Source organism: Epinephelus moara, chromosome 8, assembly GCF_006386435.1.
Source record: "Epinephelus moara isolate mb chromosome 8, YSFRI_EMoa_1.0, whole genome shotgun sequence".
Classification (NCBI taxonomy): domain Eukaryota; kingdom Metazoa; phylum Chordata; class Actinopteri; order Perciformes; family Serranidae; genus Epinephelus; species Epinephelus moara.
In genome coordinates this window covers 38020063-38032335 of record NC_065513.1, presented here as the reverse complement: position 1 = coordinate 38032335, position 12273 = coordinate 38020063, and the positions used below count along the sequence as shown (strand labels likewise).

The following is a 12273-nucleotide window of genomic DNA, read 5'->3' as shown; positions in this document are numbered from 1 at the left end:
AAACAAACATGGCAGCACACCGGTAAAGTAAGACAACACAACACGTTTACATGTCATTTTCTATATGTTCTCTGACATTTATCCTAACGATATGAGGCGGTCTTTGTGGAAAAAAAGCTTGTTTAGTGGACTAACTTTGCACTTGAAGGTTGCCCGTTCACTTACGTCTTAACAGGTCTGACGCTACTATGCTCCCCGGCTGTATCTAGGCTAACGGCTAACATGCTAACTATTATTTCTATGTCACTTGTCACTTGAAACAAATTTAGGACGATAGGAGATGGGTTGAAATAAACCGAAACTTCCCTTTAAGACTGTCGTCACTGAATATGAAACATCAAAGGGGTAAACAAGACTAAGAGTCACATCAAGCATTGATGCAAGCGTTCTATACATTTTGGTTGGCACTAAAAAAGCCCAACTGATCACATGACCCTGTCGACAAACTACAGATGACACTATGTTCAAGGATAAGCAAGTTCGTGTGGCCTCCTGCACACACAGCAATGATCCCGGCCAGTTTTGGTATTTGGTTTGGTTGTAAACTGAAGTTTTGCCTGTGCAAACACACCAAACTGAATTCAGACACTCAGTATTTGGAAGTATAATTCAACTCATCTGACTACTGCCACCTTTACTCTGGAACAGCCTCGTTTAAATAGAAGGACTAAAGCTTTTCTTTGGAGCAGACATGCACAGCCATGAGCCCAGTGCTACATCTGTTTGGCAGGTTGAATAGTTCACCACTCACCTATGAAAGGGAAGGCTGACGGCAACATGAGAAACATGCCGTTACTGTACATGGTGAACGTGACAGCAAAGTACATGGCAAGACTGCCCAGCACGAAGAAGGTGTTGACTGCTGTCCAGTAAGACATCTCCAGCCCCAACTATAGACACAGACAGTAAGCAAAAATATGTGTCATTCCTTTTATTCTGAGCCTGATGAATGAGAAAGAGGAGCTTATCCGAAAGAAAAGGTTCCTCGCACCTGGATGGTGACGGCAAACAGCAGACACGTCTGGGTGAGGAGGGCGAAGGACTGGTAGTCAGCGACGTCCTTCCCGTCGTCCCTCACGGTGTCCTGCATGGCTGCGTAGGGGATGAAGAAGAGCACCAGGGAGCTGTAGCAGCTGTGGAGGGCACACTTGAAGAAGGCCTTCTTGCTGAAGTACAGGTTGAGTTGACCGGGGACGTAAAGCTGAGGATGCTGGAAACTCCAAATGTCGTTCACATCCTGAGAGACAAAGATATGTAGTCTGTGTGTTTCCTGTGTTCCTTGTCAGATCTATCACACGTACACACATCAGATAGTTACCTGATCAAACAGACTCATCCCCAGTACAGGTAGTGCTGTGTACACCAGGTTGTAGAGTGTTATGAACCACTCATCATACACCGTCTGAAAAACAAAGTCAGAAATATTTGAATAATTTCATACAACTCCAGGACAAATGGGTGCCTGACTTAATTAATATAATTATTTGAATGAAAATCATTAACTTTTAATTCAAATAATAATCATTTGCACATTTCCTTCCTCCCCACTAGTCCTGTATTTACTGTATCCTCCCGTCACTCTCTCACCTGCGCAGAGAAGCCGCAGAAGAAGGCGTACCAGAAGTGGACAAAGGTGAAAGTGAAGTTCTTGTAGAAGAAGTAGCGCAGGAACTTGCACATGCGCAGGTAGGACCAGCGGCCGTGCACCAGCAGGAGGCGCTGCAGGAAGCGGAACTGGGCGAAGGAGTAGTCGCTGGACAGAACGGCCTGCATGCCCTCCTGGCCTGAGATGCCCACGCCGATATGAGCCGCTGGGCGCACAAAGAGAGGAAGAAGATAAAGGATGATTGAATTTCTTTGTATCCAAAAACAGTGATGGGCATTTCAGTCACTTTTTCAGGTGTAATGCAACCATAGACACTATCCTTAAACTTAAAGGAATACAATATAATAAGTATGTTTTCTTTCGTGTATTTTAACCCATAGTTGAACATTTTTAAGCTCTCGATGCTCAGAAAAAACAAACACCCAACGAGCAGTGCTCAGCGCAGACTTCATGCCCAGCACCTTGTCATGCATCAGAAAAAACCCTTTGATGGACACAGCCCCTTAAAGCTGCTCTGTTGCCCTGCAGATACCTTTGATCATGCTCACATCGTTGGCTCCGTCCCCTATGGCCAGCGTGACCGCCTGCTTGTACTTCTTGACCAGCTCGACCACCTGAGCCTTCTGCAGAGGAGTGACCCGGCAGCAGATCACAGCTTTACACATACACGCCGTCCTCAGGAACTCCAGCTCCATGCTGCGCTCCAGGGCGTACGCCTGGGGGAACACAGGGGGAAATAGGGAAGTGATGAAAGGCGGGAATTATACAGCATCTGAAAATATTACCTGTACAGTGTCGGCAGTTGCAGATGTCCATGGAGGTAATAAACGAGGAAGTATGACCAACAATTCACAACAAAAACAAATCAAACACCAAACGCTGGTGTTGCATTTTCTTTCAGATTATAGTTCTCACAAATTTCAGATCAATTATGTCATAAAAAAGAAAATATACCCTCGACTGCAGCTAAAAAAATGTCTTTAAATATCTATTCAGTGTCTGATGGACTTCAAGAGTAAATGATATTTCACACATTATAAAGGAATGTTCCATATTATGTATTTCTTAATGAAATTTAAGGTTTTGATGCAACACAGTTTCCCCACTAAATTTCAATAATAAGCATCACAAGTCACAGAGGACAGTTACGGCTTCTAATTAGGAAGCTTTTCCTGACGTACCAGGCTGTGTCCGTTGACGACCAGGCCATACTCTCCGTTTACCACCTCATCTGTGATCACTTTCCCACCTTTACCCACAGCTCCTTCTGGCAGAAACACTGAATCCTCTGCTGGTTTCATGGAAGTCTGTGCATCTCTGCTCCACAAAATAAATAAATAAATAAATAAAAGAAACATCTAATAATAATGTCAGTGCCTCATGTTCAGCCTAAACTGAAATTGAATTTGAATATTTCCTCTGACCTCAGTTCCTGTCTGACATCCTCAGGTGAGTTCCCCGAGACGATGAAGACCTCGTTCATCTCCTCCCGCAGTAAGTTGCACGAGTACCCGATGTTTTCTGCAGTTTCTGCAACACAAATAATCCACACCGTTAAGAAGACAGTAACAGCAGATAACATGAAGTGCACAACAAAAAAATATGCTAATCATACTTGAAATTATGTACCTTGCTTGTCACCAGTCAAAACCCAGATTTTGATGTCAGCTTTGGCCAGCTGCTCGATCGTCTGAGGTACTCCGTCTTGTAACTTATCTTCTATGGCTGTTGCTCCAAGCAGCTGGACACACACACACACACACACACACACACACACACACACACACATTCAGACACATGATTAATATTCAATTCAAGTTAATAAAATCCAGTTTTTACAGTATGAGCTTTACTGAAACGTGCATTCTGTTTCCTACCAGCAGATCCTTCTCTATCTCCTCATACAGCTCGTCCAGTTTGCCCTCTCGGTCGTCCAGTGCTACACTGGCCTCATGGTGGCGCTGTTTCCACTGGTTGAAATACTCCTCATCCAGATCCTTATAGGCTAGCGCCAGAGTGCGCAGCCCCTCCCCTGCAAACTCCTGCAAATAGGCATCCACATACGTAAATAGATGAACACTGCACAAATGTGAAAAACACTGAACACACACACACACACGCACACACACACACAAGCTGATGATACTGGAAGTTAAAACAGTCAAACTCAGCTGAGTAAATTTTGCAGTCTGTGGAAGTTACCTCTAAAAGGAGAGAAGACAAAAAGACAACCAGGAGATATTCAGGTGTTTTTTCTACAGCATGAACCAAACAAGAAAGAACAGAATTTAAGGGAGAGGAAATATAAGAATGAATATCGTATGAGAATTCAGAAAAGAAGGGAGGTAGGATACAACACCAACATGTTAGTTTCTAAAGTGTATCTAAAGCCTACTCCTCTGTGCCGTAGAGCTTCAGTGTTGTCCAAAAATGACTGAAAACACATCAGTTAGCCACACTGATTCTCTGGGTGACATGTTGATGAACATAGTTATTGTACAGTAGATTATCTTAACTCAATCCCACATACACGGACCTACTAAAAACACCAAATGTGTAAACATTCTTTTCTGAAATAGTCCCTTACAAATGCAAAATTTCCTCCAGTTTGAGTAACGTTTGCTTTTTACATAATTTGTTACCTGCTTTTAAAGATTTATGTCTTTGGTAGGAATCAGTGTGTTAAGGGCTTAGTTGCACAGATGGGGTAGGGAAGTCAAGAAGTACTGTAAGATAGACTAATGCACTGTTGGCTTAGTGGTCTCTATATGGGACTTTTTGTCAATAAGAAACATATAGAATTCTGCCAGTGTTTTAAACAACCGATATCACATACATAACACCAATTTGAACCTCTTTGCTTTGCCTTTGGAGTGTTGCAATGATGATGTTTTTGTAGGCCAACCCGGAAGTTAGCATCACGCTGGTCCCCTCGATGAAATGCCAATGGGATTTTTTCCACTAGATTTTGGATTACTGCAGAAAATAAGATGTGATTTTATGATTTTTGAAGCGTAAATGCAACCGCCAGAAGTAAAAGGCTATAAACAAACTACACCACGGTCACATGACTTTAATCTCACCACCACAACGAGGCTGTAAAGCCATGTTTGTTGTGATGACGTTCTGTAGTCTATGTATATTTAGCCACATGTTAGCAACTGCCTTTTTTAAGACACATAACAGCTTCAAAACATGCTGATAATATTAGTACGTCATCTGTATCGGCCAATATTGGCTTTAAAATGAACTGGCCAACATGCTTTTTCTTATTTGGCACAATGAATGATTTTACATACATTGAAAAGAATTGTATTTCATGTCTTCACTGGCTGGTGGTGAAGTCTGAGGAAGAGCTGTGGGCTTGAAATGTCACTCTGCGTTAACATCCTTCTAAACAGCTGCTTGGTGTGCCGAGCTGTTTGTTTTCTACTTTTCCGTCACAGTAAGAGTACGCATGCATCATATGATGTTATTTCCATTACAGAAGAGACCTGATGATCACTAAAATTAGGAGGGAAAAAAGTGGATATATCAATATCAGTATCAGTTATGAGTTGTTATGTATTGGCATATTAGATATAGGCAAAAAATCCAATATCATGCATCCCTAAATGTTATTTTGTAGGAATAAAAACATGTAGATAAGACTCCCACACACTGTCTAACTTGCAAACAAAAATGCTGCAATGTTTCGGTGACTAGACTATCCCCAGGCAAACAGTGTCTTTTCTACAAGTTTTATTCTTCTTGTCCCTCTCCTACGCACCTCTTTGGAAATAGATGTTTATTAACACTCACTCCTGCAGCACTCTATCAATTTAGAGTCAATTTTAAGGATTTACTCACTGTTTTTAAAGCACTTAAGGGTCAAGATCAAGCATTAATTGTTGAGCTTTTGTACCCAGAATCAACCACAGACTAAATCCCCAAATTCAGAAACTGTGCGAGCAGTTTCCACGTCTAAACTGTTTAAACTAGAGGAGATTTGGAGCAGCCTCTCTGTTGAAATTTGTCCTGCAACCTCAGTAACTTCTTCTTCAGACTTGTTTTCATAAACTTGTATTTCTGCAGTAAGATTTTTTTCTTTGTCTTTTCGTTAACTTCGATCATCTTCATAGATGAAACATATTTTTCTTTGCATTGCTTCGATCAGTGCTGCACAAATCGAAGGTTATTATCCAAGCATGTACGTTTAATTATTCATGCTTCCAGGGCAGCAAGAGGTTTCTGGATGATGCCGCTGTGGACTTCATCCAACTCAATGTTCTGAGCTGAATGGAGCGCCTGCACATCAGGATGAACTTTGTCTCTATAAACACACACAAACACACTTGACACATGATGAGTGAAGAACCAACACACAGGCATGCGGAGACAAACATCCACCAAAAAGGCAGGAAAAGGATTCAGATAAAGTGTGAGAATCAAATGTCAAAACACACACACATGCACACAGAAATATAACTGACGTTAAGGTGCTCTGTAGTGACGTCCATCAGCTTGCTGCAGGACTGATGCAGCCTCTCGTAGATGATTGTGTCTGCACCTTTACAGTAGAGCGAGAGCTTCCCCTCTGGACTCCGAACTGTAAACACAAACACACACACACACATGAATGAGAACAAATATGTGTTCTAATTTCAAGACAAGAAAAAAGACGGTGACCTCGATAAATGGCTGGGGGGAAACACAGACCTCCAGTGACAGCAGTCTTTGTTCTATGACACTAAATAGTCAGAGGATTGTGTACCTATGACCGACATCCTCTTGCGGACGTTGTTGAAATCCAGGATGGCGAGGAGCTCATAGCTGCGCTGCTGTCCCATCTCCACAATGGAAACGCTGTCCGGTGTACGTGAGCGGAAGACGAATCCAAAGTTTCTGGCTGCTGTTACCAGCGCTCCTTCATCTGGAGACTGGGCCTGGTAGAAAAGTTCACCTACAGGAGCAGAAAGGTCATTGTTCCGTCAGTGCAGGAGGAGGAATCCTTCTTTAAGCTCTAGTGAAGTAAAGCGACAATAATTACACCTCCAGGTTTCAGCTGAGTTTGTAATTACTTGTCATAAAATGAGATCTGCATTTACAAGGTTGTTACACATTTACACATGCATGTCTTTGGACTGTGGGAGAAAGCCGGAGTACCCAGAGAAATCCACGCTGAGACAGGGAGATTCAAACCAGGAACCCTCGTGCTGTGAGCCTACAGTAAAACATTATAATTTGAATATGCAGGGTGCACACTAGGTCACCTGGTAGAGCAGGCACCACATGTACAAAGAGTACATCCTTGCCACAGCAGCCACAGGTTCGATTCGAACCCACGGCACATTGCTGCATGTCATCCCCCCCCTCTCTCTCCCCAATTTACACTTTATCTCTCCTACCAAATAAAGGCAAAAAACACCTAAAAAAACCCCTTAATTTTCACGGCGTCTGTGCAGCCTTGTTTATTTAGTGTCCATGGAGACGAGAATGAACGCAGCCATCAAGGTTTTTCATACACAGAAAAGATCTGTTTACTTTTCTGATAACTACATCACTGCGTAACTCATAAATGTTCAGACAAGTGTAGTAACTGGTTATTAGTGATGCTTTGTATATCTGCAATTCAAAAATATATCAGTTATAAGTCACTTAAGGCAGAGCTGTTTGCAGGCGGTGACGTACAGGCGTAGAGGCAGCTCTGCGTAGGAATGCGTACTTCTTGTCTTGCTTTCAAGGACATCGAGCTCGCTCTTTCCCACAGTAATAAACATTTGGGCTAATCTGGGTGCCTGCTCCCAATGACATTAAAAGAAAACACTGCTTGTGTGATCGATTTATTTTTAGGATTTCTGATTTTTATATTTAGGAACTGTCCTTTTTCCACAGTCTTGTTTTTTCTTTCTTCCACCCAGCTGATTCTATAAAAGACAGCGGCTGTGTTTTACATGCTCACACAGATAACATTTAATCCATCCTCACCTTCCTTCTTCTCCTCGGCCATGACGGTGTGGCAGAGGGCCAGCAGCCTGAAGAAGGCGTGGACCTCTGGGTTCTCCAGCTTCACCGCCTCCACCAGGGAGTGGTCGTGGAACATGAAGCGGGGGTCAGCCAGCGGGTTGAAGGAGAAGTCCACTATCTGTGTATGCTGTGGAGAGAGTTAAAGTTAAATTAGTTTTAATCCAATGAAATCAAGCCTAATCTACGTGATGTGACCTCTGTGACAGGATAACTACTGGCAGCCACCAGGAGGGAAGGTGTGAGGAAAAGTACATCATGTAAAAAGACACTTAAATTGACCTAATTTGCCACTTAGCTATAACGACGTGCCGAATTTACACCATTAAAGTACAACTCACCTCTGTAATCTCTAGTCTTTGACCTGTGTAGTCATACACATCCCCTGAAAAGAAGAGAGAAAATATATAAAGCTCGTATCTACACTCCAACACATGAATGAACCAGTTACATAACAGACACAGAAGAAAACATGCCTTTGCAAATCTGAAAGAAACACATAGTGCGGGACCCCCACTGACACTTACGCTGTTCCTGATCCACATCAGACAACATGTTTTACACTCACACACATCTTTACTATCTCCCCATATGTATTTTTTGTATGTAAACTTCATACTGTGAATGTTTGCACATCTCCCACTACGTATTTTTTCATATTCCAACACTAAACTGTAAGTTATTCAACTTTAAAAACATGTTTCTCATATTTTTTTTTCCGTATTTTCTGTGGTGAATATTTCATTGTGTATTATGTCTCTTGACACTTTTTTACTGTTGTGTATCAAATCACCAGGACAAAGTCCATGTATGTGCAAACCTACTTGGAAAGGTTTCTTTAATTATTTTACATTGTGAAAAAGGGATGTGTAACAAAGATATACATTATCAAATTGGACGACATTCCTGTACATCATTTTTAAGAAGGTTAGGAGACCAGACATTCTTTAAGGGATCTATTAATTTATAAATATGCGGCCATGACTGTCGCACACATGGGATCCAGTTTGACCATAACTTTGTAAATCTGTTCAGTTGTAGGCGAAGTGAGAAGGTAATTTTTCTATTCTATATATTTCATTAACTATATCTGTCCTCTCCTCTATTGCCGAGTGGTCAGAAAGCAGCCAATGTCTTGTGATGCTCTGATATCAAAACCGCAAATAAGTATTTGTTAAAGTGTCCAGGTTGAAAGTCGGCTTTTTGGGGCACTCCCAAAATACATCCTGGCTCCTGCACAATCTCCAGCACTCTCCTGCAGCATGTGGAGGTTTTTTTTTTATTTCTACGATGCATTTCTTCATTTATATTTTTTCTTTTATTCATTTTTTCTTGTATTTTCTTGGTTGGTATGAGTGATTCTTCTGATTATCAGGCTCTTTCTCCATTTTAGTTTGCATTCAGTGTCTTTTTCTACCTTTTGAAGACCACAGGCTACACTGGGTAATAAAAAAAGAAGTTTCCTTTAATGTCCTTGCGGGGCCTTATTTCTGCTTTATTGGTAAATTTGCTGTTTGTTTACAAATGGAAGAGCTAAACAACATGATCCTTTGATATTTGAAGAGCTCGCTGATTAGGTGGCAAACACATAATAGCTAATATACTATGTATAGCAGCAGATTTTAAAAAAGTCTCTGCATGTCCATGTATTTAGATGCACTGAGGTTCATGGAGCCAGAAACTTTATTTTAGGAAACAGCGTCAGAGCTACAGGTAGACGTCTTGAATCTTACCGTAACATTTGCTGTTGATGGAGCACTTGTTGAAGGTCATGATATTCTGGGTGAGTGTTCCTGTTTTATCGCTGAAGACGTACTTGATCTGGCCGAGCTCCTCGTTCAGCGTGGTGGTGCGAGCCTCGGCAGGAGTGTCGTTCCGTGAGTAGTACATCTTCCTGTCCCAGTCGATGTAGAAACTGTTCCCCAGACGAATGATCTCCACACTGCAGAAAAATGTACAGTAGATACAGGGTCAGAGATGAAGCAGATATAATCTTTATGCATTTTGTTAAGTTACTTAAAACTTATTAAATAATTCCACACATGCTGGTACCTGACATAGAGAGAGATGGGCACCACGGTGTTGAGGATGATGACGTAGGACCAGAATGTGAGGAAGGCGGAGAAGCCTGCATTGTTGCCATCTTGTCTGGGCAGGAAGACCGTGAACTGTGAGCCTTCGTTCAGCTCCCAGACGTAGTTTCCAATCGCCAGGATGGTGCACATGAAGGCCAGAAAACCGAAAATCTGCATGGAAAGTTTTGGAAAGAGTTCCGAGGTCAAAGGGGGGTTTATCAAAAGGTACAATTCATAATCCAAATTCAAGGAAAAAAGTTTAAGTCACTATCAAAGATTTAAAAGGCCAAGAATGGAACCTGTAATATGACAGGTCTTAAGACTGTCCTGAGATCAGATAAACAGGCGATTGATTTGACTACTCACACAAAGCACTAGCACATTCATCAGTCGGTCTACGCTGGTCCTCTTGAATGTGCTCTTCCCACAGTTCTGCATCAGCTTCGTCTCTGGACCTGCACAAAAAGAGGAACAGAAACAAGTAAGGCGTCAAATGATCTCATATCTTCCTCCATTTAAAACCATCTTAGTGTGTGTTGAAGTGAAATAAGTGTCAACTGAGACACTCAAGTTTTGCTCTTTGTCTCTCTCTTCGTATGGTCACAAGGTTTCCCGTTACCACCAGTTCCCTATTAACATGTAGCCATGAAGAAACTCATTCCCCACCTCCAAACAGCACCAGTCCAAAGCACCACTCGGTGTTCCTCAGGGTGCAGCCTCGCAGCAGGATCTTCTCGTTGTCCAGCGGGTATTTCTGACCGGTGTAGGTTAGCGTTCCTGTGAAGCGGTCGAGACGGTTGTTGGGGGGTTCACAGCATACCTCGCCTGCAGGGACAGAGAGGTGATGGAAGAAAGGACAATTAAAGCTTGCATGCATTCAATCTACTGTATGTGTGACTACGGCATTTAGCCCAAAAGAAGTTTTTATTTGTCAAAAATGTGAACAAATGTCAGTGAAAACGGATGCCTATGTGTCTGTGACTCTCTGTGTTGACACCTGTAGTACCACTTGGAGTTTACAAAGTCATTGGGCCCTATTTAAATGAGTTTTAAACTTGACAGAGGAAACAGAACTAAACTTTAAGCCTCTGAAATAAGGAGTGAAGTTAAGCTGCTCCCTGTGTATAAATGAGCAGAGCGACTCTTAATGGAGAGTCGAACAATTGTGAAAGACATCAGTTAGCAGGATCTCAGCTGCTTAGATGAAATCCATATAGTCACACCAGCTAGGGATGAGCAAGTACACCATTATCTGTATCTGCTCAACCAACTAAATTATCTGTATGGCTCTGGAGCAAAAGATAACAGGGGGAATGTCCGCCCCACGATTTCATCCAGTGGTGTCACTGATGATATATGGACTACAACAGGAGAAGAATGAAAGAATACTGGAAAAGATTAATATGATGTTCTCCGAGGAGACGCGCTAGGTGTGATGAGAGTGGAATTAAAATCGACAGAGGAAAAAGTCGCGATTTTGAGACTGAAACAAAAACGGAGAGAAAAGTCTAATTATGAAAAAATTTAAATAAACTTCAAAACCATGTCGAAAGAGCTACCGCGGGGGAAAGAATACTTCATGACGGGGAGCAGCCGGCTCATACGGAGAGATGATGCACTGGCGGAGAGGAGGAGAGACTGGGAAAATCCACAAGGGAGATGAATGAAGAGTGAAGACCCTCGGATATAATGTATCCGTACTCTGGGGGGCGTGGCTTGGACTCAAAATGGGTGGGGTTTAAACCGGAAGTTTGCCTTTTAAGCCTGAAATTGATACTGGTTGATGAGAAAGTGCTCAGCTTTAGAATTGAGCTTCAGGACATTTTTAATCACAAGAATACTGGAGCTATTTTTAAAAACTGAACATGACCATAAACTTGAATGACTAAACTGCGACACATGCATGCAGCAAGTACAAAGCAGAAGTACAAACTAGAGTTCTCATTTAACTTTCTTTGTGCTTGTGTGATGTTTTTCTACACAATGAATGAAAAAGAGGTAGAGCCTGCACACTTACTCCATGCCACAAGTTTGTGGCATGGAGTAAGTGTGCAGGCTCTACCTCTTTTTCACTCATGTTTTGTGCCCGCCTTGCACCTTTTTTGATGTGCGTATAACTACCCTCTCGCACCCTTTCTACACAATGAAAACAATGTTTACTAATTATTAGCTGTGTATATGTGTGTGTGAGAGATACAGATGGAGAGAGACCGCAGTAGGAGTCACGAGCTGCGACTGCACCGCGTCCTGTACGAGCCAAGCTCTCCAAGTTACTTAGCTGAGAGCAGAGGTAGGAGTGAGCCAACAGAGGAAAACTTAACCATAACTGGAGTAAATTAAAGCAGTAAGAGTTGCGTTGTTTCCAGTGTTGGGCAGTAGCGTCACTACAGTAGCAGACGTTTGTAGTTTAACTACATTTCTCAGTAGATTGGTGGTAGCGTCACTGTTTTCTGAATCAAGTAACTTCTCAGTAGTTAAGCTCTTTTATCGATCACTTAGCGCGGTAGCGTCCACACAAGCTACATTTCCAAAATCATTTCTGAAGCTCAAACGAGGCGGGGATTTCTGTTATGGACTGAAATAAAACTG

General features: G+C 42.2%; 1 protein-coding gene across 1 annotated transcript in view; it reads right to left on the bottom strand.

The window, feature by feature from the left end:
• LOC126394771 (phospholipid-transporting ATPase ID-like) overlaps positions 1-12273 on the bottom strand; it is a 64236-nt gene that overhangs the window by 6564 nt on the left and 45399 nt on the right. Inside the window, exons 10-26 of the mRNA XM_050051816.1 lie at positions 10351-10509; positions 10051-10139; positions 9662-9855; positions 9343-9551; positions 7951-7994; positions 7574-7739; positions 6360-6548; positions 6079-6194; positions 3484-3648; positions 3236-3347; positions 3031-3136; positions 2788-2923; positions 2139-2322; positions 1588-1811; positions 1319-1402; positions 992-1237; positions 752-890 (exon numbers count right to left, since the gene is read on the bottom strand). Of these exons, the coding sequence (XP_049907773.1) occupies positions 752-890; positions 992-1237; positions 1319-1402; positions 1588-1811; positions 2139-2322; positions 2788-2923; positions 3031-3136; positions 3236-3347; positions 3484-3648; positions 6079-6194; positions 6360-6548; positions 7574-7739; positions 7951-7994; positions 9343-9551; positions 9662-9855; positions 10051-10139; positions 10351-10509 (2562 nt within the window). The remainder of the gene's footprint in view (positions 1-751; positions 891-991; positions 1238-1318; positions 1403-1587; positions 1812-2138; positions 2323-2787; positions 2924-3030; positions 3137-3235; positions 3348-3483; positions 3649-6078; positions 6195-6359; positions 6549-7573; positions 7740-7950; positions 7995-9342; positions 9552-9661; positions 9856-10050; positions 10140-10350; positions 10510-12273) is intronic.